We start from the raw sequence: 27515 nt of genomic DNA, 5'->3' as shown, positions 1-27515 counted from the left end.
TTCACCCTGCTGGAAATGGTCATACCAAACTGGTTGAGACCATCTGAACTGCTCCTTCCTCTCACAACAAAATTAAGAAGCAAAGTCACCTCAATGCAAACTTAGCAGGTCATCTGGAGCTCATCCACCCAAAGGCAGGGGTTTCTCTTGGGGATTCAGCCCACAAAGCATTCCCCGGAGATGTCTGCTCCCAGCAGGAGCGTGCAACCACTACTGGAGATGCTGAGTCCTCCTGGAGCACAGCCTGAGAGTGGGCAAGAGCCTCTGAAAATTCACTTCTCCAGAAAAGACCCCTGTGCCAGTGAAAAGCTAAGAGAGCCTCGAAGGCCCAACTTTAGGTAAAAACTGATTTTCAAAAATCCATTTAAAAGTGAAAACTAGAGGGATGCCTGGGTGGCTCTGCCAGCTGAGCATCTGCCTTGGGCTCAGGTCATGACCACAGGGTCCTAGGATGGAGTCCAGCATCAGGCTCCCCGCTCAGTGCAGAGCCTGCTTCTCCCTCTGCCTCTGCCCTGACCCTGGTAGTGTTTCCTCTCTCTCTAGCTCGCGCTCTCTCTCAAATGAATAAATAAGATCTGAAAAAAAGTGAAAACTAAACAGATAATAGTATTTATCAAAACGTATCAACATCAGCACAAGAACTTGTCAAAATTGTGATTTTCCCAGCACCTGTGGGACAACTTCTATGGGGTAAAATCACAAGTGGCCGCAGGGGTTGCTACCATCTCGACAGCAGCCTAAATTTCTGCAGGTTGGCCAGCAGAGGGCACATACATCCACCCTGATGGCCCAAGCAAACTCACCTACAAGGAAGCAGGCAGGCAATTATTTTCTCTGAAAAGAAAAAAAGGGTCTCCCCCCATATTACTATTTTTAAGATGAAGTCACATAATTTTACCCAAAACATATTCTGAGCTTTCCATTATCAAAACGTACAGATACAACATGCAAACCTACTTATTATTTGTCAAACCATAGAAAATCTAGTTTCTAAATTGTGATAGATCTTACAAAGCAAAAGAATGAAACTCCTGTTCTGTCCCAGAGCTATGTGACCTCAGGTGAGTTGCTCTGCCTTCTGGGACTTGAGTCCTCACAGAGCAAGGGACAGGCACCCCAACAGCACCCCTATGAGTTCGCTGGCAGATTCCAAGTTTGTCGCGAGCAGTAAATGACATGATGGCAGAAATACTGGCTCCTTTCCCCATTTCCTCCACTCGATGTTTGCATAACAATCTGCAGGAAGGTGTTTATAAAAAGCGGCATCTTATTTTAGCAAACAGGATCAGGACAGTTATTCTCACAGGTTTCTTTGGAATCAGTCCTGAGTTCAAATCCTGGCCTCACCCTTACTTGCTGTGTGATCTTGAACAATACACGTGACCTCTCTGTGCCTCCCTTTTCTCCTCTGTACAGTGGAGACGCTTACCTCCACTTTGCTGAAGTGACTGTGAGCGTGAAACTAGGTGGCGGAACAGAGGCTTGGTCAACGCAAGCATCCTGTTTATGGACATCCTGGCCATATGTGACAAGATGACCAAAACCTGTTGGGACCAGGGGTAACCACCTGCGAGGAGTGGCATCACCACCAGCTCAGTGGAGAAGGCACCATGCTTCCAATGTCCTTCCACCTTGAGGTCAACTTCCTCCTCCTGAGATCTTTTCCTTCTCTTCTGGCTCTTCTTTCTCCCCTCTGACTCCTTCCGTTTAACTGTGCAATCAAAGGAAGGAAATAAGTGTTCAAAGGAGCTCATATACAAGCTACCATATGTGAATGCACACATGCTGCAGAGATTCAGAAAGGTGCCTTTGTGCTGCTGCCCTGCCCCAGCACCCAGAAGAGGTCTAAATATGGACAGCTGACTGGTTGTCAGTTAACAGGCAGAGGGGGCCGAGGTTGGATGATGATCACAGCAACACCAGATGCCAAATTTCTCCCTCAAGTCAGCTCTTAACCACAGTGTAGGGCTGAGGTTCAGGCTTTGGAGTTGAATCACAAGGTTCCAGAACCACATCTCCCCCCTTACCCATTCTGAGCCTCAATCACCTTATCTGGAGAATGGAGGCAATAGCACTTTTTAGGGTGTGAGAGAAGTAAATGAGCAAAGGTACATAAATACTCAGCTTAGATCCAGGAAAAAAAAAAGAGAGAGACAATAAGATCTATATGTCTATGGTAATTAAAGCCATGAGCTAGTTGTTCCGTGATATAAAGACCAATGGAACAGACTATCAAAAGCCCAGAAATATACTGCATGCATAAGGGGGACTCAGTAGATGCCAGAGGTGGTGTTTCAGATCAGAGGGAAGGGTGGACTAGTCCGTTAATTGTACTGCTATTCATTTGGAGGCAAAGGAAATTACTTGGCACCTCATGCCATGTGCAAAATGAATGGCAGACTAACGGTGGAAAACAAAAAACTTCAAAATCATTAGAAGAATACATCAGCTCTACTGATGTCTGGATGAGGAAGGATTTCTTAAACTCTATCAAAAGTACAAAATAGGAATAGTTAATGACTGGTGTGAAAAACAAGACAGCGTACATAAAGTAAAAGGGTAAGTTACCCTGGCCTCTGATGTTTACAAGCATCTAAGTGGCAATGTGTAATTATCCAGAAGATGTGAAAAATAAAGCTTATGTAAACCCAGGGGCCCCTGGGTTGCTCAGTCCATTAAGCGTCTGCCTGCAGCTCACGTCATGATCTTGGGGTCCTGGGATTGAGCCCTCAGTCGGGCTCCCTACGCAGCAGGGCCTCTGCTTCTCCCTCTCCCTCTACTCCTCCTCCCCTACCCCACTTGTGCACTTGCTCTGTCAAATAAATAAATAAATAAATAAATAAATAAATAAATAAATAAAACAATCTTTTTAAAAAAGTGTAAAACCCAACAGAAAAATAAGCAAAGAAACAGGACAGGCAAATCACATAGGATTGTGACCAAATAAGCATATGAGATGCTATCAACCCCACGAGGAGTCAGGAAGTAAGCCCCTGACCATGCCAAGCATGGCTGATAACGTGAAAAAGCTGGAATTCTCAGGACTTCTGTCAGGAAGTCAAATAGGTACAACCAGAGAGTAAACCAGCAGTATCTCCTGAAGGGTCAAGGTGCGTTTCCCAGGCCCTGTGATCCCACTGGACAAATGCCCTAGACTCTCTGGAACATGCAAATAGAGACCTGCACAAGGACGCTCACTATCACAATGTTGGTGACAGTGGGAAATTGGAGACAACCCAAATGTCCCTCAGTGGGGAGTCCACGGGTGACGGATGGCACATCCATCTAATGGGGCATCTACAGAAGTTACAAAGAAGGAGCTGGAGCTGGTCTTACATATATGAACACAAATAAATCTCAAAAATCAAACTTAAAGCAGAGTAAGTTGCAGGAAGGTACGTACAGTATGAAATCATCTCTGTAACTCATAAAAGCAAAAATCAATACGTTGTATGGATGTGTCAGAAAGAAAAGGGTGGCAGCGAAGGGTCACACCAATTTCTATGCAGGATAGGATATGCTTTAAAAAGGATCCCTCGGGGCTTCCGAGGCTGTCCCGGGTGGGTGGTTTGGTGGTTTGGCGCTGCCTTCGCCCAGGGCGTGACCCCGGGGTCCTGGGATCGTCCTGCGTCCCCCACGGGCTCCTGCATGGAGCCTGCTTCTCCCTCTGCCTATCTCTCTGCCTCTCTGTCTCTCTGTGTCTCTCATGAATAAATAAATAAAATCTTAAAAAAAAAAGGATATGCTTTTTTTTTTTTTTTTTTTAATTTATTTATTTATGATAGTCACAGAGAGAGAGAGAGAGGCAGAGACACAGGCGGAGGGAGATGCAGGCTCCATGCACCGGGAGCCTGATGTGGGATTCGATCCCGGGTCTCCAGGATCGCGCCCTGGGCCAAAGGCAGGCGCCAAACCGCTGCGCCACCCAGGGATCCCAAGGATATGCTTTTTTAAAAAAGACTATTTAAGAGAAAGAGAAGGAGAGCATAAGAGGGGGAGGGGCAGAAGGAAAGGAAGACCCCTCACTGAGCAGGGAGCCCTACACAGGCTGGATCCTAGGACCTTGGGATCAGGCCCTGAGCCAAAGGCAGATGTTTAACCAACTGAGCCACTCAGGCACCCTAGGGTATGCTCCTTAAAAGCACAGGGTACAAAGGAAACAAACTATCTGTAAACTTTTCTTTCTCAAAAAGAAGGAAGGAAGAAAGGAAGGAAGGAAGAGAGGGAGGGAGGAGGAAAGTGGAGGGAGGGGAGGGGAGGGAAGGGTAAGGAGAAAAGATGAGGAAAGAGCAAGGAAAAAAAGAAAAGAGCAAGAAAGAAATTAAGAAAATATGGCAAAATATTAACACCTAAATTGTAATACATTGTTGTATTTTCTGTGTATTCTATTTTTTTCAAAATAAAAAGGATGGTTTGAATAGCTCATTAAAATGCTTATGGAACTTTTTTGAAAAGCAAGGCTGTTTAATCTGGAAAAGAGAAAACTCAGAAAGGGTTGAGGGTGTGCAGATATGAAAGTATGAACTAGTCTTTTAGGGCCTTAAGAATAGGAATGTGAGCAACTGTGTTTGCGATGCCTGGCAGAGAGCCCGCCTCAAGCAGTCACTTCTCTCTGCAGTTTCGCAATGTTCAACTCGAACCAGGAAAAGCAGATTAATTGATAGAGAGTTAAGGAAATGATTTGTAGCAGTTAACAGCTGTACAAACAGGAAGTGGGTCATCCCAGGAGGCAGCAAGTGCACCAGCTCTAGAATATTCCACCTCATACTGGAAACCTAATTGCTTGCTAAAAAACTGGTGAGGAGAACAAGGTCAAGAATGAAGACATCAATGTAGTGGCTTATGAGGACCATTGCCCCTCAGTCTGTTGCTATGACTGTAAGCTTCTGCGTGAGTGACTCCTGCAAACTGGGATGCCATTTCTCTCATTCCACCATAAGAAGCAAATAACTTGGGGCACCTGGGTGACTCAGTGGTTGAGTGTCTACCTTTGGTCAGGTCATGATCCTGGGGTCCTGGGATTGAGTCCCACATCAGGCTCCCAATGGGGAGCCTGCTTCTCCCTCTGCCTGTGTCTTTGCCTCTCTCTGTGTCCCTCATGAATAAATAAACTCTTTTTTTAAAGAAAGCAAATAACTTATCTTCCAAGATTCTTTCCATAAACCTGACTCTTTAGTGCTTCCCCAACATTAGTATCTCTCAAATAGGACAGTAGTTATTTATTTGAAAGTCTACAGCTAACATTAGAGATTTTCATGCTCCCCGTGTTCATGACACCATGAGTCAGGAGCATAGAAACATTGATGGAGTGAGGAGGGATGTGGTGTGATTGGGTGGGATGAAGTGGGTAAGTGAATGGGATGAAATGGATGGATGGGTGGGTTGTGGGGATGGCTGGATGAGGTGAGATGGAGTGGGTAAATTGAAAGTGTATGGAGTGTTCTTTCAATTTCGAGTAACATTGGGTCAGATATCAAAGAATCTTTCTAAAGTATTCTGAATTTGAAATATTTCATAATTCTTCCAAGTCTAGTTATATTATAAAATTCCAAAATCCCATCCTAACTTACTTTGAAATTTTTGCTTTTCTAACATGTTTGTTAAGCTGCTAAATGATGATCTTTCAGTTAATTCCTTCACCTCCGTCCCAGCTACTGCTCCCAAAGAAACAGCTGTTTCTCTTGATATACTCCATCTAGAAAATTCCCAAAGAGAAAAATAAATGAAGGTAAAAAAAAAAAAATCAGAGATCAGATCTAAGAATGTATTCACTGGACTAAACGTGAGAAGTTTTTTTTTTTTAATGACATTGCATTCCTCGAGCCAATTTTTCTTAAATTGCAATGTGCATATGAATCACCTGGAAATGCCGTTAAATAAAATTCAGGTTATGGCTCAGTAAGCCTGGGGTGGACCTGACATTCCACATTTTTAACAAGTTCCCAGTAATACTAATGCTGTTGCTCTGCAGACCACACTTGTACTATCAATTTCTAGCCAACTAGAAATATTATGGAAAATAATATATATTTTATAAAAGCAGTCAAAATTCAATCCAACATCTATTGAAAGAAAAAAAAAACTATTAAAATCATAGAGGCAAAGCTGAATTAGGTGAAACGATATACCATAATCATGGATAGGAAAACTTCACAATGTAAGAAGGTCAATTCTTCTCAAATCAACACAAAAACTATTTTTTAAAAATCAAGATTTTTTAATGACATAGCCTCTTTGTTCTCCACATCCCATTCTCCCAAGCCACCAGCTGGGCCTCCATTCTACCTCTGGTCCCCACAGCATCCAAGGAATCTCTTTCTCCCGGTCCTTCTTAGGTTCCAAAAGCAAATGCATTCACAGCAGGAAAGCCTGTGGACTTGGTGATCCAAAGATATGGGTTGGAGTCCTGGCTTTACCTACACTCCCAAGATTCCCAAGAATTCCAGTTTTAAAACCTTGAGCAAATCGCTAACCACTCTGTTATGTTGTGAAGAAAACGGAAATAGTAACACCACAGAGTATCCATGATGAGGATTAAGTGAGATAAACCAACATGTGCAAAAGCATGGTGCATGTTTGCCTTCATAAACACAAGCATTCCTTTCTCTCTTCCTTTAATTTCACCTGGATTGCATGAGCTCAGACTTAAGTAAAGTTACTAAAAATCCACATGATTCTTGGTGAGAGTCTGTACAGCTTGTACAAGAAGGGGTTCTGCTCCCACTCCCCAAAATAACATGGGTCCATCCTTACCGAACTGTAGTAAGATCTTCCATTCTTAGTATCTTTTCATATTCCTCGGAGATCTTGGGAAAAGTTTCAGACTCTGCTGGGTGAGAATCTGATAATATTTATTAGCAAATGGACTTCTTGTTCCATTCTAGTTCATTGAAAAATGAGGGCCCTTTACCCATTTTGTAATGCCAGTCACCAGACAGAGGAATGGGTGTGTGGTAAGCACAAAAAAAATGGTTAATTTTTAATGAGTAAATGAATATACAGACTTTATGATTATTTGGACAAATGGAGGCAACAGGAGGCCTCTAGTTTCTTATAAAACACTCCACATAGGGGGGAAAAGAAAGAAAAAAGTCTATTATTTATCCAGTGTCCAATTCATCACTGTTTATATTAGAGAGTATTGAAAACACTCCCAAGAGCCCTACATTCCCACCTATAAGGAATGTTACAGTGCTACCAGCAGATGAAAAATTATGTAGTCACCACAAATGGAGTTTATGCCAAGTTCTTAAGTAAATAGGAAACTGTACATGGTGACATATTAATCTCAGAAAACAAAATTATGTATCCAGGACAACCTCATCTGTGTAAAAAAACAAAAAAGAACCTTACAACAAAGGAATTGGCCAAAAATTATATAATAACTCAAATATTACAATGCTTGTTCCTGGTGATGGACCTATAGATTGTTTTTTCTGCTTGTCTTATACCTTTCTATATTCACTAATTTTTCTTACTCTTTTTTTTTTTTTTAGTTTTATTTATTCACTCAGGAGAGACACACAGAGAGAGAGAGAGGCAGAGAGAGACACAGGCAGAGGGAGAAGCAGGCTCCATGCAGGGAGCCTGACGTGGGAGTCAATCCTGGGTCTCCAGGATCACACCCTGGGCTGAAGGTGGCACTAAACCGCTGAGCCACCCAGGCTGTCCTTCACTAATTTTTCTTAAAAAACCCCACATATATAGAAAAGTCTTGTAAGTCATTAAATAAAAATTAAGCAAAGAAAAAGGTTCAATGACAAAAAGTGATTGCATTGAGAGCAGCTCTGGTTTCCCAGAGTGAGCTAGCACCAGCCGGAGATGCTGATACACATGAGGGACAGCGGTATACATGCACGGCACCAGCAACACCAATCCAACCCTGTCCCTGCCCCAGATTCACACCTAACTTGTCCACAGGGGTCATCTCCACTCACCATGCAAAGACTTTGTGTGCTTTCCTGCTTTTTCTGTTTTCTCTCGTGCATCCTCCTGGTTCCACTCCCCTCTGATGTGTGGAGCCTGTGCAGACAATCTTCTCTGACTTAAAACCAAATTTTTCACTTCTTCTAGAATGCAGAAGAATCATTGACTAGGTTAATCAGAAATGCTTACAGAACACCTTCCATGTGTATGGCACTCTCCTGGTGCCAGAGATGGAGCATGTGGGTAAGACAGGCAGGGCCACTGCCCACCAGGAGTAGTTGCACAGGAGGCTGCTTCAAAATACCAACTGGCAATGGCTTCTTCCAAACAAGACCACTGAGTACTTGACCTGTGTGGTTCCATTTAAGCACCACACTTCACTTGAAGGAAGGCACTTCCACTTGCCCTATTTTACAGATGGGGAGTATGACACTTCTATAACTTTCCTGTGGTCAGAGAGCTGGTACTTATTAAGTCAAAACTACTCCCAAGGCTCCTTGCAGTCAGCTAGGGAGATGAGCCCTCTATCTTTCATTTCTATCAATACAGGACTCTGCATGCTTATAGCAGCAACCACTAGGTGAGGAATAATGAACGTGCCAGGGAGTGAATGAATGAATGCAGATAATAGAAGATGCAGGAAAGAGGTGAAAAAAAGGAGGTGCAATTGGATTCAGTGTTGAAGGACAGATACCAATATAAAAAGGTGCAGAGCAATGAAGTGCCAAGGTCAAAGCAGTGATATAGACAAGTCAATGGTAGAAGAGAGGAGATAGGGAAGAAACCTGGATACAGAGGGAGGAGCCACCTGAGGGGGTAGAAAGTCCCAAAAAACACAACACAGGCAGGGCACCAACCAAGTGTTGGAGAGAGAGACAGCCAAGAGCTGAGGGCATAGCAGATGCCACACATGACTTCAAGGCTTCACAAATGATAGTCTTTGTCCAGGACTGAGAAACCAAGAAGTTGAGCAGATTTAATAGAGGAGACAGGCTAATACTTGATGGGATGTTCCATTCAAGACCAGCAAGCCAAAAACTGACAAGTTGTGGCATGGGACCTATGGTTCACCCAAATATGTTTCCTATCCTCTTTGTAACATGAGCCAACCTTTCATGCCATTTCTGCCTTCCCAAGAGACGGAGTATCAGGAAAATAGCTTTAAAAGTGAAAAAAGCCAGGGCTTAAGACAACACGTGCACCTGATGCATTTTCATCAAAATGTTCTCCTGGGGCACCTGGTGGCTCAGTAGTTGAGCATCTCCTTTCGGCTCAGATTATGATCCCGGGGTCCTGGGATCAAGTCCCACATCGGGGTCCCCACAGGGAGCCTGCTTCTCCCTCTGCCTATGTCTCTGCCTCCCTCTCTGTGTCTCTCATGAATAAATAAATAAAATATTTTTTAAAAATGTTCTCCTTACATATAAAACACACAGGGAAATGTTAACAATGACTACCTTTGGTCCGGCATCATGGGATCTTATTTCTTTCTCTCTTGTCCTAGTCAATTTCTCTTTTTTTTTTTTTAAGATTGGTTTGAGAGAGAAAAAAAAAAAAGGCATGGGGGAGGGGCAGTGGGAGAGTGAGAAGCAGACTCCACACTGAGCACAGAGACTGTCATCCCACAACCCCGAGATCATGACCTGAGCTGAAATCAAGAGTCAGACACCCAGCCACTGAGACACCCAGGCGCCCCTGTGCTAGTCATTTCTAAATTGTTTTTCAAAGTGAACATTCACAGCTTATAGAAAAATGATTTAACATAAGAGGCACTGATGCCAGGCTTGAGATGGGGTTTGAGGAAGAGCAAGTGCTGTCATTTCAAGAATACTCACAAAGGCCCATGGCCCTCCCTGCAGGGCCTCCTTCCTTTTCTGGCCAGCTGATTCCATTTACCCTTCCAGACTTGGCTCCTCTGGCCCCTTCTCAGGGAAGCCTTCCTGAAAGACCCACCCCAACACCCCTGCTCCAATGTGAGCTCACTTCAGGGCAGATGTTTACCAGAAATTCTGGCTCAGCAGCTCTGGGGTAGGCCCTGGAACCTACATCGAGGCACACTCCAAATACATCTAAGAGAGGTGATTTTGAATGCCACACTTTGAAGATGCGGGTCTTTCCTTTGGTCCAAAAAGAAAAGTCACCTTGAATGCCATTTTCTCACACAGAAACCCTACAGTGAGTAGTGTAGATATAAACAAGTGATTCTCAGCCAGGGGTGAGTCTGCTTCTCTCCCCAGGAGACATTTGGCAACATCTGAAGAAAATTTTGGTTGTCACAACTGGGAGGCTACTCCTGGCATCTAGCAGGTGGAGGCCAGGAGTGCTGCTAAGCACAGGGAGCCCCCACAACAAGGAATGGTCTGACTCAAAATGCCAACAGCACCAGGAAACCTCAGGTATAAGTGAAAGATGAACAGTCAGAAGCAGCAAGCCCCCAGGGCCAGAAAGGCTCCTCGAGAAGGCAGGCTGGAAAGCCCGAGAAAGCAGAGGGTTTCTAGTCACACAAAAAACGGGTTCCGATTCACGCCCTTCAGGCAGGTGTCAGTGTTCTTTGCTCACTGTAAATTGGGGGTAACTATACTTGTCTGGAGCCACCAACAATAGTGATAATAGCACCATATTCCATCCATTCTCGGATGCACCTCGCCATGACCTTTTCACATCTCTAAAAACTGGATGCATCTTAACATTAATGCCATGGCCTACTTTAATTGATAGCATTTTAGTATAGCTTCTAAATTCTTTAGCGACAACACACACCCTCTTTATTGCTGGAGGTGGGGGGACATTCCCATCCCTGTGCCTCGGGTGCATATAACCAGAGGAAGTGGAAGGGTGCCCAAGGCCACTGGCTAGTTCAAGATGGGAGACAGGTTGGATTAAGCTGGCTGACCTCAAAGCCTGGATTTTTCCACTCCTCCTAGCTCTCTCCTTGGAAGTGAACTCAAGAGGAGACTTTCTGGTATTGATAAAATATTTACCCAAATAAGAATCTAGAAGGTCTAATACGGTTGTCTCAGGATCATGGGATTTTAAAGTTTTCTCTTGTTTCTTGGTGTCTTTTTTTTTTTTTTTTTTTTGGATAGTAGCTAACACCCATGTCAGGAGACATGTGAGTGCTTCCTGGGAACAGAAGTCCAGAACTGTGGTGGAGGCAGAGGTGGTGACCAATGTGCATGCACAGACACTGCCCACCCTCAGACACAACTCCATGAGGCGCTACTTCCTGATGCTCAAGCTTGTCCTGGACGGATGGTGCACCATGGACACACAAATCAACATGTGCCCTGGGGAAAATGAGATGAAGTAAACGAGGGGACACTGGCTCTGCTCCTGTTACTGGTGAGAAGTCATGCACCTCTAGCAATGTTTCAAATAAAACACAAATACTCGACTCACCACAACATCCTGTATCTTCTGAATACCCAGTTGTCTTTAACCGGTAATACTTGACTTTTCTCGAAACCTTGTCCTTGGTGTCCCAGACCCTCATGGTTATTTTATGAAAATTTATTTTCTTTAGTAATTCCTTCGTCATGTTGATGTTGAAAGTCTGCGTCCATGACACCCAGACTTTGTCCCCTTCTTGCCAAGGCCTCACTGTCTGTGTCAAAGAACACCGAGAGGCCTTAAGTGTGCAGGACTGGGAGGCTCAGCAGCCTGAGATTCCTCACCCTCACCAGCCTCAGCCTTCTGAGCCCTGCTCTCCACCTGCCTGCCTTTTGTACCCCGCACTCCTTCCAACCCTGCCCCCAGCTCCCACCTCACTCAGGAAACAAGTGTCCCAGCGAAAGCCCATCACACTTCTGGGTTCATCAGAAAAGACAAAGCAATTACCTGCAAACCGTGCCCTTTCTGGTGACTTCCAAACACTGACCCAAAGCCAGACCACAGGCAGGAGGGTGGGAGTGTGTGCGGGCAGGCATGTGTGCGCACATGGATATACACAGGTACTCATACAGAGAAGGAAATCATAAAAGGAGCAAAAACTTTGAACCACCAAAGAAATTACTAGATAAAGATATGTAAATAGAAAGCTCAGTAACTGGTATTTTTAGGTCAGTGTGGATTCTCATTCAGTAGGTCTGGCAGGGGGGATCCCAATATTCTGCATTTCTAGCAAGCTCCAGGGGAAGCAAGCACACCTTATGCAGTATTAGACTATATACAAGGTACACACACACCTTAATTCCTGAATCCAGGAACACTTTGGCCACCATTGGAAATACCACCATGTCAACTTTTTTAGGCTCCCCATCATCTGGCAGAAGGAAATACTCAATGTGGTAGTAACGGCGATACTTTGCAGTTGGTTTGTCCACTTTAGGGTGTTTCCTATATTTTTCTATCAAAATTGTATATTTTCCTTTATAACCTAGAAGACATGCATTTAATGAGTCTTGTTTGAACCTCACATGGGAAAGTACACCCATCTCCACAGTTCTCTGGAACCAAGAAAGAGCCTGATGCTGTGGAAGGACACCCACTCCCGTGCTGCTTGCCCTGCTTGGGGGCTGAGATGCAGGTCCAGTCCGTCTAGCCAGTAGAGTTAACAGGGTCTGCACTGGACATCAGGGCACAAAAATTCAGTGCATGACTCTGAGAGGGAGTGTCTCTTTAAATTTTTCACCTGAGGTGCTTCACCTGCCTTCCCTGGTCTTGGCAGTAAAAAAGTTCAAGTTCCCCAGAAGATAGGTCAATTCGAAAGAACTCTAAAAGAGTTCTTTACTCTGCCCCTAATCTTGGTGTTCAATCATGTGATTAACTTGGGCCCAAAAAATGTTAGCAGGTGGGGGAGGTGCCCAAAGACCTGAAGAGTTCTTGGATGTTTGGGCTTGCCCTTTTGTTAAGGAAAAGCAGAGACACACAGAATGTGTCTGGCCGACCCACATGTCCAGCAGAAGGATGAGAGGCACACATGAAGCAGAGCAGAGCCACCACAGGGAGCCTAGCCTGGATCCCCCCACCTGCCCATCCAGGAGAACAAAGGATTTGCATTTGGAGCCCTGGGCTTGGGGAGTTGTTCAAATTTGTTACACAGGATTTGGGGGGCAAAAGGTAACTGATATGCCTATACACTCAGATATTTTAATTCAGCACATCTGAGAATTTAAACACGGAACCTGGTGATGGATAGCCAGTTTATGGGAACCAATGCCCTAACCTCTTTCTCATTCATTCATCCACAAATAGAATAATTAGGGTTGTTGACAGTTACTAGGCCCGATAGATTAAGCACATGGAGTGTATTTAATCACTCACTTGCCTAGCCCACAGTGGACCCCCTAAAATTGCAGTTTCTTTCCTGAGCTCTGCTGCTGGCATTGGGCACCCCACTTGGGGAAGACAGTAGATGGAGCCTAGGTGCCCCAAACCTCTGGGAGAAGGTCATCTGTGCACTCCCTTTTTGAGAGGGTGTTGGGATTCAGCTCTAGCACTTACCAGTGTTCACTGGGAGGGCCAGTGAGATGATGAATTTGCAGGGAACCACCTGGGGCACATCAGAGCTGAAGGTGCTGGCGGGCCCATATGAGGACTCGCTGCTGAATGGGTGCTCAGAGTCTGACTCCTGGGCTTGGGCTTTGACCTTCAGGTACTCCTCCATATCACACTCACTCCCAGACTGGTAAAAGCTGCCCATGGAGGACATGGGCCCCATGCTCACCCTGTCCTCATCCTCCCACTCCCAGGCGTGCAGCGACATTCTGAAGAGCACCCAAAGGCGTGGCACTCCTGGCTGCAAGAAAATAAAGGCACTGCTGTCACCTCCCTCTGTTCCCAGGAGGTAAGCTTCACCTCCTTCAGGATGACTCACTTTCCCCTCCTTCCCTTCCCTGTCCTGGGTTGAAGGGTCAAGGCCTGGGACACTGCCTGGCACACAGTAGGCACTCAACAGTGAACCACAGAGAATGATGGCTGGCAGTAATCACAAGTATCCCCAGTTTCTCCAACTTGAGTCTATCCTCCCCGCCCCAGCCGCTCGTCCTTTCACAAATCAATCACTGGCCCTCTGGAACGCCAGCTCCAGGTAAGTGCACTTACCGAGAACCGCAAAGCTGGGAGAGAAGCCGGTGCTTCCCCTGGAGAAGCCTCGGGCGAGAGCACAGGATGGGTTTGCAATGTGGGGACCTGCGAACCAGGCAAGGGGACAGCACGTGCAAGAGCCTGGAGAGGTCGAAGAGGGCGAGAACCCCCGACGCGAGACACGAATGGGCCTTGAGTGCTGGCCTCAGGGTCCCTGGAGGAGGAACCCGGGCTAAGGTTTTGTTTCGAAAGGGGTGCCCAGGTGGAGCAGCAGATAGAGGGGGACCTTCCGTACCTGCAAGGGGATGCGCTGGGCAGCCACCTGGGCTCAGACCGGGGCGTCAGTCCGCTCGCACACCTGCTGTACAGCCGCCGGGCGCACCGCCCAGGGAGGCCCGCGGGACGCCGCAGCGCAGTTGTGTTTGACAGTTGCTAGGAGACGGGCGCGGCCCGGGCTTCGGGGGCGGGGCTCCGGGCGTTGGGGCTTCCCGCCTCAGCCCCTGGTACCCGCCCCTCCCACCAGGTGCACCGACAAGGTCTGGCAAAAAAGGTGTATCCAAGTTCAGAAGCTAGTGGCCTCCTTTCATCCACTCATTCATTCAGTCTTTAAGGAATTCCTGCTCTGAACGTGAGCACCTATTACATGCCTCGCCCTTCCCTACAGTACGGGGGACAGGGGTTTTGGCTCCCCCTTATACCGCCAGCAGCCCCTGCGTCCCATTCTTTGATAAAGGCCGCAGAAGCCATGGGCTCTGAAAACTCTGATAACCCTACCCTACCCCGAACCTCTTTCACACAGACTCTCTGCTTCTGTCGCTGACGTCCTTAAAGAGATGAGGAAACTGAGTCTTAGACTAGTGGCCACGACCTGCCTGAGGCCACACGGGTGAGTGTGTCCTGGCAGCGCTGGACTGAAGTCCAGACTGACTCCAAAGTCTGCAAATACCGGCCCACCCAAACCCCCAGGTGAGAGAGGCTGGCTGCTGCTCCCTACATAGACTATGTAATGCCCAAGGCGCTGGCGTGCAGGGACACACCACAAAGGTGACTGGCTGGAGGGGGCAGGAGCCAGGGACAGGTTTCATGGAGGAGGTGACAAAAGCCAAACTTTGGGGCTTGCCAAGCAGTGAAAGCAAGAGAAAGTATTCCAAGCAGAGGGAACAGCATACCACATGACCACTCACGGCAGCAACCAACCTCTGCAGCATCTCCTGTGGGGACAGCTCTGAGCTCAGAATTGAGGGGCCACAGGTCTTAGACAAAGCACCATTGCCTGGTCCTGGATATGCATCAGAATCACCAGGGAGTATGTCAGAACTTCAATCCTGAGGCTTCGCTCCAGACCTGCAGCATTGATTCTCCAGTGGTGGGGCTTAGGAACCAGTAAACACAGGGTATTTTCTGAAGAGAGTCACTTCAACAGATTCCTTCCCACACATTCTTCTTCTAGAGTGATGTTGGCACTCCTCCCATCTAGTGGTGGGCCTAGTCCCTTCCCCTTTGAACCCAGATAGACCTTTGTGATCATCTCAGCCAAAGTGACACTCTGACTTCTGAGGCCAGCTTATACAAACTCCATCCACTTCTGTTTTGTCCAGTTGGGGAGCTCATTCTAAGAACTCAGTCACTATGTTGTGAAGAAGCATAAGCAGCCACATGGCAAGTCCACAAGGAGATGTGCTGGCCATAGCACCAGCAGAGCTCCCAGCTGACTCCCAGCCCCAAGCACCAGACATGCAAGAGTGCCAGGTTTCCAAAGATTCCAGCTCCCAGCCTTTAAGCCACCCCCAACTGACACTATGTGTAGCAAAAATCAGCTGTTATCACCAAGTTCACCCCAAATTGCAGATTTATGACCAACATAAATTATTCTCGTCTTAAGCCACTAAGGTTTAGGGGCACCTGGGTGGCTCAGGGGTTGAGCATCTGCCTTCGGCTCATGGCGTGATCCTGGGGTCTGTGGATGGAGTCCCACATCGGGCTCCCTGTGAGGAGCCTGCTTCTCTTTCTCTCTGTGTCTTTCATGAATACATAAACAAAATCTTTAAAAAAAAAAAAAAAAAGGCTCTACGGAAAAAAAAACGGCACTAAGGTTTAAGATGATTTGTTGCATGATAATAAACAACTGGAACAGACCCCCATATTTTTCAAAATTACCTCCACCAAGACTCTATTCCACAGTCAAGGATTAGAACCACTACCCTGAGAGAAATGGTGTCGAGGTCAAGATCCAGCGTGTCATGGGATGGAGTGAGGGCAAAGGTGTGCTACCTGGCACTCAGCTGTGAAAGGTGGATCCAAAATCGCACCTCCGTCAGCAAAGATGGCTTCAGGACAGGCAAAGCCCACGTAAAGAAGAAAGGGCATGTGTTCCAGTTGTCTGTTGCTGCATAGCAAAACATCCCAAAACTTAACAGCATTAAAACAACAGCCACTTATTATTTTTTTACAGTTCTGTGGATCAGCTGGGCAACCACTGGTGGGGGTCAGACTCACTCACTGGGCTGCATCATCTGTATCAACAGGGCTGGAAGCTCCAAAATGGCAGTTGGGGTACCTTAATCCTCCCTCCCCACCATGACCACCCTTCATGCTCCACCTGGCTGGACTAGCTTCCTCCAATGGCATTCTCAGGGCAGGGGTGCACGCTACAAGGCCCTTTGTCACCTAGGCCTGAAAATGGCACAGCATCACTTCCACCATAACCATTGACCAGAGCAAGTCACAAGGGCCAGCCAAGACCCAAGGGGATGAAGAACAGACTCCTATCCGGATAGGAGGAAGGGCAAAGCCACGGTGCAGAGCAATCTGAAGGGATTCAATCACTGTGTCCTTCTTCCTGGCAGGGTAGGGGAGCGCCAAAGCTTCCATGGGCACCTGAGGCTTTCTGAAGTTCTCCCAAGCCTCTGGCAGCTGGATGCATATTTGGGGAAAAGCTATATCCGTCTTCTCCTCACCATCTCTAACCCCCCTTTTTAATAGCTGTACTGAGGTATATTTTATATCACAAAATTCATCCATTTCAAGTATAGAATTTAATGATTTTTAGTGACTTTACCAAGTGACAAAACCATCACCATAAATAAGTTTTAGAACATTTTTATCTTCCTAATAAGACCCTTCATACACATTTACGATTAATCTCTGTTCTGAGCCCCAGCCCCAGGTCACCACTAATCTACTTCCTATCCCTTTTCTGGACATTTCACATAGATGGAATCATGTGATACATGGCTTTGCTTCGTGACTGACTTCTTTCGCTTAGCATAATGTTTCTGAAGTTCATTCATGCTGTAGTATTAATCAATACTCCATTACTTTTCATGGCTGAATAATGCTTCATTGTGTGATGCACATTTTGCCTATCTGTTCATCAGTTAATGGACATTGAGGTTGAACATTTAGATATTTATCAAAAATGCTGTCATGAACATACCCACAAAAAGTCTCTGCGTGGACAAATGTGTTCATTCTCTTGGGTAGACACTCAGAGTTAAATAGCTGGGTCATGCGGTAAAGATGTGGTAGTGATGCAGAGAACAAAGGCAAAAGAAAAAGAATTAAATTTCTTTACTACTTACAGCCCATTGACAAGTCCTTGAGACATGCAGAGTGATCTTCCTCTAGGAACTCAGCTGCCTCTAGATACTTTGCTAGAGGCAGAAAGCAATCCTGGCTTAATATTAGTCCGAACCTCCAGGACCCTGAAAGTCTCCTTTAACATTTAAAAATCCTTTTGGAAACTTCCTTTACCATCCCCTCCACCCCCAAGATACATGTTGGCAATCATCCTGCAAGCATGTGCTGCACTGATATACATCCGAAGGGTCTCACCACTAAGGTTTTACTAGATAGTAATAAACCACCTTTTCCTTATAAAAGCTAACTCCCACCCCCCACCCCCCACCCTGCAAGGTCCTAGAAACTTTGTTTCCAAAAGCCTTAGAGACTTATGCTATCCCTAACCCCTCTCCCAACTTGAAAGTATATAATCAGTCACACATCACAACTCAAATGCAGCTCTTTCTGTCCACGGGGGCCGGGGGCGGGGGGGTCCTGTCCCCGTGCTTTAATAAAACCACCTTTTTGCACCAAAGACGTCTTTCTTGGCCATTCACTCCTAAACTCCAATATTTCTACATCAGCAGTTTCACACTTGCTCTTTTTGAGAAATTGTCAAACTGTTTTCCAAAGCAGCTGCACCATTTCACATTCCCACCATCATAGTATGAGGGTTCCTGTCTCCATGTCGTCCAGAAACCATTTATTGTGGGTCTAACTTATTACGAATCCTCATGAGTATGAAATAGCATCCCATTGAGGTTTTATTTTGTATTTCCCTAATGACTAATGATACTGAGATCTTTTCATGGACTTATCAGCAATTCATATATCCTCTTTGGTAAACCATCTGTTCCTCTCTTTTGCCCCCTTTTTGATTGGGTTGTTTTTCTTCTGAGCTGTAGGAGTTATCTGTAAAGTCTGAATACAAGTCCTTTACTGGACCTATGTTTTACAAACATTTTCTGGTCTCCTCTGGGTCCTTTCCCTTTCTTAAGGGTGTCTTTACCACTGCTGTTTGAAGTGCAAAAGTTTCAAATTGACTGATTTTTTTCCTTTTTGGACCATTCATTTTGTGCTATGACTAAGAAATCTTTGCCTAGTTCAGTCCGATTTTTATTAGAAGTAAAATTGGTGTCTGAACACTAAGCAAATCTACTAACCAAGTCTCCTGAAAATATAAAAGCTTTGTCACTAAAAATGAGGACTCACAGACATTCCCAGACACTCCAGGGGCTGCATAGAATGACAAAAGCTTTCTGAAAAACAGTTTGACAGTATCAAGAGCGAATAAAATGTTCAAACTCCCTGGCGCAGTAGTAAATCACTTGGGATACAGAGTCAACAGTTCACGGTGTTGTTTTAATGGAGAAAAACTGCAAACTACCTTGATGTGCGTCCCTGGGGGACAATGAAGCACCTCAGAGCTCAGTCGTAGGAGGGAACACGAGTGGTGCTCAAGAACATTTGCAAAGGCATATTAATGATGGCAAGCTGTTTAGGAAGTATGGTTGATGTGCAAAGAAAGATCCCAGCAACAGCATTTCAACCGTGTTTCTTTATGTTAAGTTTAATGAGCTACAATTCACATCCTGTAAAACTCGTCCTTTTTAAGTGCTTTGACAGATGTATAGTCACGTAACAACCACCCCAGGGAAGTCCTTTCATGCCCAAATGCATGGAAAACGCCTGGAAACAAATACATCAGAAGTATCTGTAGACCACCCCCCCTCTGCCCCCTAGTCCCCCGCGCTCTTCTGGGGGTGATTTTTGCTTTTTAGCATTTTTTTCTGGGCTGTTTAAAGACAATGTTAAACAATATACTTTTTGAAATGGCTCAAACAATAGTGAACTGACTTTAGAAAATCATCTCTTTGCTGGGGCCTCAGCTCTCCCCCACGCAGACACACACCCATCCCCCCAGCTCAGAACAAAAGAGCACAGGAGACCTCTGAGTTTGCTCACTTCGAACCTTCAACAAAAACCTTGTGGGTCCAACCGGAATGATTTCAGAGGCGCCTGGTAACACCGCGCAGCAGACAGACAGGCCTGACAGCGCCCCATTATCAACCCTGACTTCCCCGGGCCCCTGCTGAGCTGCGGGCGGGGGGGGGGGGGGGGGGGGGGGGGGGGGGGGGGCGGAGGCCCAGGCAACGCTCCATGGCAAGATATTTCAAGGCTTTCTTTTCAATGTTGACTGGCCCAGGAACACTACTGTTCAAAGGATTCCGTCACCCAAAGCAGCCCCCAGCTGCAGCGACAGGGGTAGGGGCGAGCGCCCAGGCGAGCTGCGCGGCCGGCTCTCAGCACTACCGTGAAGTCCAATCCGATTCAGCTGCATAGATGCAACTGGGCCATCCAGAGGCGAATTCCAGAGTGCCGTTCGAAATGTACCCAGCAAACCCACAGCCATGGGGCCCCAGGCCTAGAAGCTTCTACAGTCCAGCCTGGGGGGCAGCGGGGGGCAATCAACAGCCAAGGTTGGGAGTCTCACTGACCCCCAACATCGCTGGATCCAAGGACACTGAATCCCACCAATGCCAACTGGAGGCAGGCTTCCCATTTGCTGCAGTGAGTTCACATCTACAAATGTGTGTTCATACGAACCAACGTTATTAGCGCCTGTGCGGTACCAGGCCCCTGCTGGGACTGAGGGGCATCGGGTTCCTGGCCTCACAAAGCTCAGACCCCACAGATGAACAGCAACGTGGCGGAAGAGCCAAAATACAAACAAAAAGTCTACATACCACCGACAGGCAAAGAAGATATGTGGAAGGCAACACACTACACCATTCCCAGGGGCAACCAGGGAGGCATCTGAGAAGAAAGCTGGAGACTGTCTCCCTCCAGTGTGCCAGACACTGTGCCAGGGGAACAGACAAGTATCGCTGCCCTCATGGTTGAGTGACAGTTTAATACAAGGAGACCACACACACAGGGAAGACAGAGCTGGCAGAGGGGCAGGGGGCTTCCAGTGTCACCAAAAGCCTCGCTAAGGACATGATGTTGGAGCAAAGGCATTGGAGGTGAGGGGGCTGTGAACATCTGGGAGAGGCAGCTGCAAATAGCCTGAGGTGAGCTAGAAGGAACAGGAAAGAGGTCAGGGGAGAAGGCAGCAGGAGATGAGGTCTGATGCTGGGGACGGGCTGAGAGTGGGGTGACCTGACCTTGGAGGCATGGTGAGGACTTGGCCCTGAGTCCCTGTGAGGGGGAAAGAATTGGGGGTTCCTGAGCAGAGGAGGGGATCCTCTGGCTGTGGAGAACACACTGTAGGAGTCCAAAGGCAGTCCTTGGGGGAGCCTGCTGGAAGCATACAGGTGACAGCCACTGGGGGCTTGGCTCAGGGCAGTACGTGTGGCATGTTACTTCCCCTGTCGAGAAACAAACGGGAACACCGCCGCTAGAAGGGCAAATGGGGCAGCCATGGTGAAAAAAACAGTTCAAAAATTGAACATAAAACCACCATCCAAGCAGCGGTCCCACTCCTGGGTCAACACACAAGACAAATGAAAACATGTGCACACAAAAACTTGCACATGAGGGGTACCTGGGTGGCTCAGCGGGTGAGCGTCTGCCTTTGGCTCCTGGGGTCCTGGGATCCAGTCCCACATCGGGCTCCCTGCAGGGACCCTGCTTCTCCCTCGGCCTGTGTCTCTACGTCTCTCTCTCCCTCTCTCTCTCTCTCTCTCTCTCTGTGTGTGACTCTCATGAATAAATAAGTAAATCTTAAAAAAAAAAAAACCTTGCACATGAATATTCACAACAGTGCTATTTGGAACAGCCAAAACGTGGGAACAACCCAAATGTCCATCAACTGATAAACAAATAACTGAGGAACAGAACAGATCGAGCCGCGTGATGGAATATCACCCTGTGGTAAAAAGGAAGAAAGTACTGACACACAGGCTACAGAGCAGGTGAGCCTCGCAAACATCACTGTTAACGTTTTCCAAAAGGAGCCAGTCACATACAGTAGAATTCTACTTATACAAAAGGTCCAGAATTGACAAATCTATAGAAATAGAAAGTGGTGGTTGCCTAGCGAGGGAGGTTAGGGGTGCAGGGTGAAGTCGAAAATGAGCTAAGGAGTACAAGGGTTTTTGGGAAATGGATGATGAGAATTTTCTGAAGTTAGATTGTGATGGGTCTAGATTCTACAAACATACTAAAAGCATTTACTTAACACCCTTCAGTGGGTGAATTTTATGCTATGTAAATGGTAAATAAAGTGTGTCTTCCGGCAAAAGAAGGAAAAAAACCGACTGCCTTGTCAAAAAGGGAAATGTTACAGCAAAGGCTAAACATCTTTGATCCTCCGAAATAACCACGGCATCGGTTTTGAATCCTTCTGTCTTTTTTCAAGATGGTGGAGGCAGAGGGAGAAGCAGGCTCCCCACTGAGCAGGGAACCTGGTGCGGGGCTCGATCCCAGGACCCTGAGATCATGACCTGAGCCAAAGGCAGACATTTATCCAACTGAGCCCTCCAGGCACCCCCGTTCCATTTTTATTCTGCACAGTTACATACACATGCCATTATAAAAATATTTAACACTGTTTGGTGTGGTTTTGTTGTTATTGTTACTGAAGTCATAATGTTGTACATACTACACTGCAACTTGCTTTTTTCACTCATCCTTTTATGGTGATTCATCCTGGCTGATGCACTGATGAGTACCAGGTTGTCTCTAGTTTCTCAATATCATAAACAATGATGCAGTGAATATCCTGTGCACGTGTCTAAGGTAGGAGCCAAGAAGTAGAACTGATGTAAAACTTTTTGTCAAGATGCTATTACTTTTGTAATTTAAAAAAAAAAAAATGTCCAAAATGGCTGGGGAGAAGCATCTCACTCCTTCCCTTGGGCAAAATCTTCAAGAATGAGGAGAAATTTGCAAATAAAGTGCTGATTCTGGGATACTGCAGCACAGGAAACAGATTTTTACTGCCTTTTCAAACATTTAAATTTCTAGAATCATAGAGAAGGCTGGATTCTGGCTCTGACCTGACAGCCAAGGACAGTTGAACAGTCTGCCTCTTGCTCCAACACGGCCAGATAACGGGTCCCAGAGCGGGTAGCAGGTGCATGACATCTCTCTTGTGAAAGAGAAAGGAAAAACAGCCTAGGTCTCCCCCGAGAAGGTGGTTTTTTTCTTTCACCTTTCAGAAATGTGTTGTAAGGCACCAGAGAACATGTTGGCCAAACAACCTGTTAGCGTAGCCCCAGCTCAGGGAGGAACCCAGGTCACGTGGCCAACTCACAGCCACAGGCACTCAGGTAAGGGCTGTAAAACCATCACGTTCTTATCCCTGCCTCCCCCACCCCCCACGCCTCACCAAACACACAGAACTCAGCGAGCAAGGGTCTGTTTCAGATCTTCTTACCAGCGCGAGGTCCCTCAAGCAGCCCTCTGACCTCCCCAACCCTGCGCCTCTGCTCTGGTCACCGCGTGAGCCTCTGCACGTCTACGGGGCAGCGACCTGTGGGCTTGCGAGCTCGGCGTCCGACCTAAGGGGAGAGGGGCTCCCCGCACCTGCAGGAGGAGGGGGCGGGGAGAGCCAGCCCGCGGGGCTGCCCCGGGAGGCGCTGGGGGGAGTGACACGTGGGCTTGGGACCGCCCCCAGCAACAGGACCCGGCAGCCTCCGTCCGGTGCCTCCCCGGCTGCCCCTCCTGCGCCCGCGCCCCGCGCGTCCCCGGGCCAGCTCTCAGCGCAAGGCGGGCGGACGGAAGCTGCGGGAGTCGGAGTCGAAGCCGACAGGGCCTGGGGGGGAAGGAGATGGAGACGCCAGGGAGGCCCCGGGAGTGATGAGGGGCGAAGAGCGGGGCGCGGGGGCACCCGGAGGGACGGCCGAGAGAGGCCCCTGGGCCCCCACCCCGACTGCCTCCCAGCTAACCCTCTGCGCCGCCCCAACCCGACCGCGACCGCTAAGCCCCTCCTTTCGGGAACTCCGGGGCCGCCCCTGGAAGCGGCGGCGGAGGGCCCCGGGCAGCGGCGCGCGGCGATGGAGCGGAGCGGCCCGGGCCCGGAGGCGGGCGCGGAGGGCGCGGAGGGCGCGGCGGGCGCGGCGGGAGACCCGTACCGCCGCCCCGCGCGGCGCACGCAGTGGCTGCTGAGCGCCCTGGCGCACCACTACGGGCTGGACCGCGGCGTGGAGAACGAGATCGTGGTGCTCGCCACCGGCCTGGACCAGTACCTGCAGGAGGTCTTCCACCACCTGGACTGCCGCGGCGCCGGCCGCCTGCCCCGCGCCGACTTCCGCGCTCTCTGCGCGGTGCTGGGGCTGCGCGCCGACGGGGCCGCCGCCGCCGGGGAGGCCTCCGGGGGTGCGGCCGCCGCCGGGGACGAGGACGCCGCCGAGGAGGCGCGCCTGGCGCTGCGCGCGGAGCCGCCCGAGCTCACCTTCCGCCAGTTCCACGCGCGCCTCTGCGGCTACTTCGGGACCCGCGAGGGCCCCCGCCTGCCCCGCGGCGCGCTCAGCGAGCACATCGAGACGCAGATCCGCCTACGCCGCCCGCGCCGCCGCCGCCGGCCGCCCCGCACGCCCGGCCCGGACGATGGCCCCGACGGCGACCCCGACGGCGAGCGCTCGGCGCGGCTGGAGGAGGAGAACAGCAGCCTGCGCGAGCTGGTGGAGGACCTGCGTGCCGCGCTGCAGAGCAGTGACGCGCGCTGCCTGGCGCTGCAGGTGCGCGCCCGCGCCGGGGGACGGGACCGGGACGGGGACGGGGGCGGGGGCGGGGCGGCGGGACTGGGAGCGGCGGGGGCCGCTGGAGCAGCCCCGACCGGGGCTTCAGCGCACTTGCGCCCTGCCCCACCCCACCCACTGCATTCAGCCCGCTCCAGACCCCCTCCCTCTCCTCACCGTTCCACCTCCGAAACCCGGTCCCACCCCGGTCCCACCGGGACCGCCATCCCACGCCATCCCCCGCCCTCGCCAGCTCCTCCGGCCTCCTCTAACCCAGTACTTGAACTCTTCCAGGAAACCTGGGCCGCCCCGCGTTCAGTCATTCAGCAGGCAACTGGAGCTCTCTGTGGTGCCAGGCTGGGGGGGCGGGGGTGTGGGTTAGAAGGTCAGGGGTGACATAGGCCCTGTCCCTACTCTTAAAGAGCCTCCTGCCTAATGGGGTAGACTGGCAACTCATTGGGTCATTTTAGCAAATATTTATAGGCCTCGTCAGGGCCAGGGTCAGGGCCAGGGCCAGGTGCTAAATAGATAGTGTCACTGTTCATCAGGCAGTCGCTGGCCACCGAACACCGGTGGGGGCCACACCTCTGGGGTGTTGAGAAGAGGGCGCTGTGTGAGATATGGACCCAGCCCAAGCGTCTGGGATTCCCTCAACAAACACTTCGGCACTGTGCTGAGCACAGGAGCCAAGGTGATGAGGCTGGGAGGAGGAAAAGAACGGCTACTGCCCCAAGGGACCATAGGCCAGGAGGGAGCTGACTTGTCTTCGTGGGGCTCTGCACATTACCCAGTCACCAGCCCTGAGTGGCAGAGGGAAGGCTGCCGAGTGCCCCAGGGTGGCAAGGTGCTGCTTTCAGGGGCCTTGGCTATGGACAGACAAGGGCCGGCGGCCTAGGAACACAGGGAAGCAAAGGGTGGGAGTGGGAACTGACTCCCACGGTGCGGAGTAAGATGGGCCAGGATCATTCATTCTCCAGGTATTTACTGAGCACCTACTGTGTGCCAGACCTGGTTTAGGCGTCGGGGACACAGCAGTAAACGAGAGAAACACCCCACCCTTGAGAACAGCCTATTGACTAGACCCGGGGGGGGCCCAAAGACGCCTTTTTGAGACACTTAGATTGATCCTCGAGTCCAGGGATTGGAGGAGCCCAGAAGGTTGAGTGCTACCAATGCAGGAGAAGAGTCGTGAAGTCCCGGGATTTCTGGTACCACGCAGAGTTGAGAATATAGGCCTTGTGGCTCAGTTTCCCTCACCTAGGAAAAGGGGGGTGTAAGTAACCAGAGCTCCCGCCTCATCTGGCTTGGCGCGAGGATTAAGGGAGTTGGGACAAGCCTGGGAGCCAGTGCGCGCAGGAGACGTGCACCGTGGGTGGTCCGGGGGCGTGCGGGGCGCTCACCGCGGCCCCTGCGGCACTGTCCCCGCAGGTCGGCCTCTGGAAGAGCCAGGCGGGCGCCCTGGAGGCGGGGCGCGGCGGGCCCGAGGCGGCGGCGCGGGAGCTGCGGCAGGCGCGGGGCGCCCTGGCGGTGGCCGAGGCCCGCGCGCAAAGGCTGCGGCAGGGCCAGGCCGAGGTGCGGCGGCGCGCGGAGGAGGCCCGGGAGGCGGTGCGGCGCAGCTTGGGCCGCGTGCGCGAGCTCGAGGTGCTGGCGCGACAGGTGCCGGGCCTGCAGCGCTGGGTGCGGCGGCTGGAGGGCGAGCTGCGGCGGTACAGGTGAGCGGGGGCGGCGGGGGGCGGCGGGGGCAGGGGGTGCAGGGCCGCAAGGCGGCTCCGGGTCTCCCAGACCTCAGGTGTGCGTCCTCCCAGCACACACGCTCGTTCTCGTGTTCCCCACTCACTCCGCTCTTCCTGATTCTTCAGCCATGCACCCCCTCATTCACTTGCTCTCCACCAACCCATCCGTTCATGTGCCAGTTCCCCCACAAGGGCTTTCCACTTGCCCCTTCGTGGGTCGCAAGAAGATATATTTATTCTTTGACCGACACAGTGATGATGATGATGATGATAGCTAACAGTTGCTGAGCATTTAAGGTGTGCCAGGCTCTGAGCTAAGCCCTTGAGTGGCCTACTGAGTCCTCGCTGTGGGGTGGGTACCGCCTCATCCCCATCCTACAGATGGGGAAGCAGATGTACACTGATCCCTGGTGATAGCGCCAACGGGGCAGGAAGCAGGGCGTGGGACCAAGTCTCGAGTCCTAGCAGGGCCTCTACCAGATGTGTGACCTTGGGGGCAAGTCATGGCCCCTCTTGGAGCTCCTATTTACCCTTTTGTAGAGCACAGACTGGAGTCCCTGCCTGCCAGAACGGTTGTGAAGAGGCAGTGAGGTCCTGTCTGGCACACAGTAGGTGCTCTGTAAACAGCTCCCTCTCTATTTGGAAGCGCAAGGCATGCCTGCATGCCTGTCTCCTACATTTACTGGGCACCACCTCCATCCAGAGGCTATGCCAGGTAGCAGGGATGGGACTGGGAACCAGGCAACCTGAAATCTCTGCAGAGAGTAGCCACTACTAAGCTATATGAGATCATCCTGGGACCAGCTGTATGGCAGCAGGCTGGATGAATGCTGTGGGGCAAGAGCAGGACCTTTGTCGTGCTTGCTTCAGCCAGCACCTGAAGTGATACTTGAGCTGAGAACAGGATATTACTTGGCAAGATGGGACAGGGAGAAGAGGAAAGGAAAAGGCGAGAGTATTCTAGAAAAATGGGAACACGAGGGGCAAAGCCTTGAGACAGAAGGCACCGCAGCATGTTCCAGAAACTAAAGAAGGCCAGACTGGCTGGAGGAGGAGAACTAGAGAGGCAAGCAGAGGCCAGGCCATCCAGGGCCTGGAAAGTTGTGTCAGGGACTTCAATCTTCCCCTCAAAGAGAGCATGGAGGGCAGCCCCGGTGGCTCCCTGCATGGAGCCTGCTTCTCCCTCTGCCTGTGTCTCTGCCTCTCTCTCTCTCTCTCTCTCTCTCTCTCTCTCTGTGTGTGTGTGTGTGTGTGTGTGTGTGTGTGTCTCATGAATAAATAAATAAAGTCTTAAAAAAAAAAAAAAGAGCATGGAAGCCTTCAGCAAGAGAGTGACAGGAACAGATTTGCATTGGGCCAGACTGGTGGGCAGGGCAATCAGAAGGGGAGGCTTTGAGTCTAGCCCCTTAGAGGAGGGACTTCCTCCTTAATTCTGAGGTGCTCACAGCTGGGGGATAAGAAGGGACGATGTGGAGAGAGACCTCCATGAGGAGACCCACTCTGGGCCAGCCTCCTGCAGCTCCAAATGTTTGGATAGGCACTTCCTGTTTGCATAGCTGATCGGCTCTAAAGTAGAGCTGGTTGG

At 49.6% G+C, this 27515-nt stretch overlaps 2 protein-coding genes and 1 long non-coding RNA gene across 8 annotated transcripts in view; 1 reads left to right on the top strand and 2 right to left on the bottom strand.

Moving 5' to 3' along the window:
* Positions 1-14488, bottom strand: part of CFAP92 (cilia and flagella associated protein 92 (putative)) — a 74534-nt gene extending 60046 nt beyond the window's left edge. For 2 of the 4 annotated variants that reach the window (XM_072720179.1, XM_072720182.1), the window contains exons 1-9: positions 14246-14488; positions 13969-14055; positions 13369-13663; positions 12111-12301; positions 11326-11530; positions 7938-8069; positions 6754-6841; positions 5571-5695; positions 1568-1711 (exon numbers count right to left, since the gene is read on the bottom strand). In XM_072720179.1, the coding sequence (XP_072576280.1) occupies positions 1568-1711; positions 5571-5695; positions 6754-6841; positions 7938-8069; positions 11326-11530; positions 12111-12301; positions 13369-13630 (1147 nt within the window). In that variant the 5' untranslated portion in view covers positions 13631-13663; positions 13969-14055; positions 14246-14488. Of the gene's footprint in view, positions 1-1567; positions 1712-5570; positions 5696-6753; positions 6842-7937; positions 8070-11325; positions 11531-12110; positions 12302-13368; positions 13664-13968; positions 14165-14245 lie in introns of all 4 variants that reach the window. The other 2 variants (XM_072720180.1, XM_072720181.1) reach the window with 2 other exon arrangements.
* Positions 14489-18854: 4366 nt separating this feature from the next.
* On the bottom strand, positions 18855-23211 carry LOC140593898 (uncharacterized). Of its 2 annotated transcripts, XR_011994298.1 has the most exons (3): positions 22895-23211; positions 22515-22606; positions 18855-20882 (listed from the first exon to the last, which is right to left on the bottom strand). It is a non-coding gene; the product is annotated as an uncharacterized lncRNA (long non-coding RNA). The 2 variants fall into 2 exon arrangements; XR_011994297.1 differs by having other exon boundaries at positions 22515-23211.
* Positions 23212-23513: 302 nt separating this feature from the next.
* The window catches only part of EFCC1 (EF-hand and coiled-coil domain containing 1), a 39994-nt gene continuing 35992 nt past the window's right edge, over positions 23514-27515 (top strand). For both annotated transcript variants that reach the window (XM_072720178.1, XM_072720177.1), the window contains exons 1-2: positions 23514-24197; positions 25626-25909. In XM_072720178.1, coding sequence (XP_072576279.1) covers positions 23514-24197; positions 25626-25909 — 968 coding nt within the window. The remainder of the gene's footprint in view (positions 24198-25625; positions 25910-27515) is intronic.

This window comes from Vulpes vulpes, chromosome 9 (assembly GCF_048418805.1).
Source record: "Vulpes vulpes isolate BD-2025 chromosome 9, VulVul3, whole genome shotgun sequence".
NCBI lineage: Eukaryota > Metazoa > Chordata > Mammalia > Carnivora > Canidae > Vulpes > Vulpes vulpes.
The sequence above is the reverse complement of the archived record's forward strand: the minus strand, read 5'-3'. Positions and strand labels throughout refer to the sequence as shown.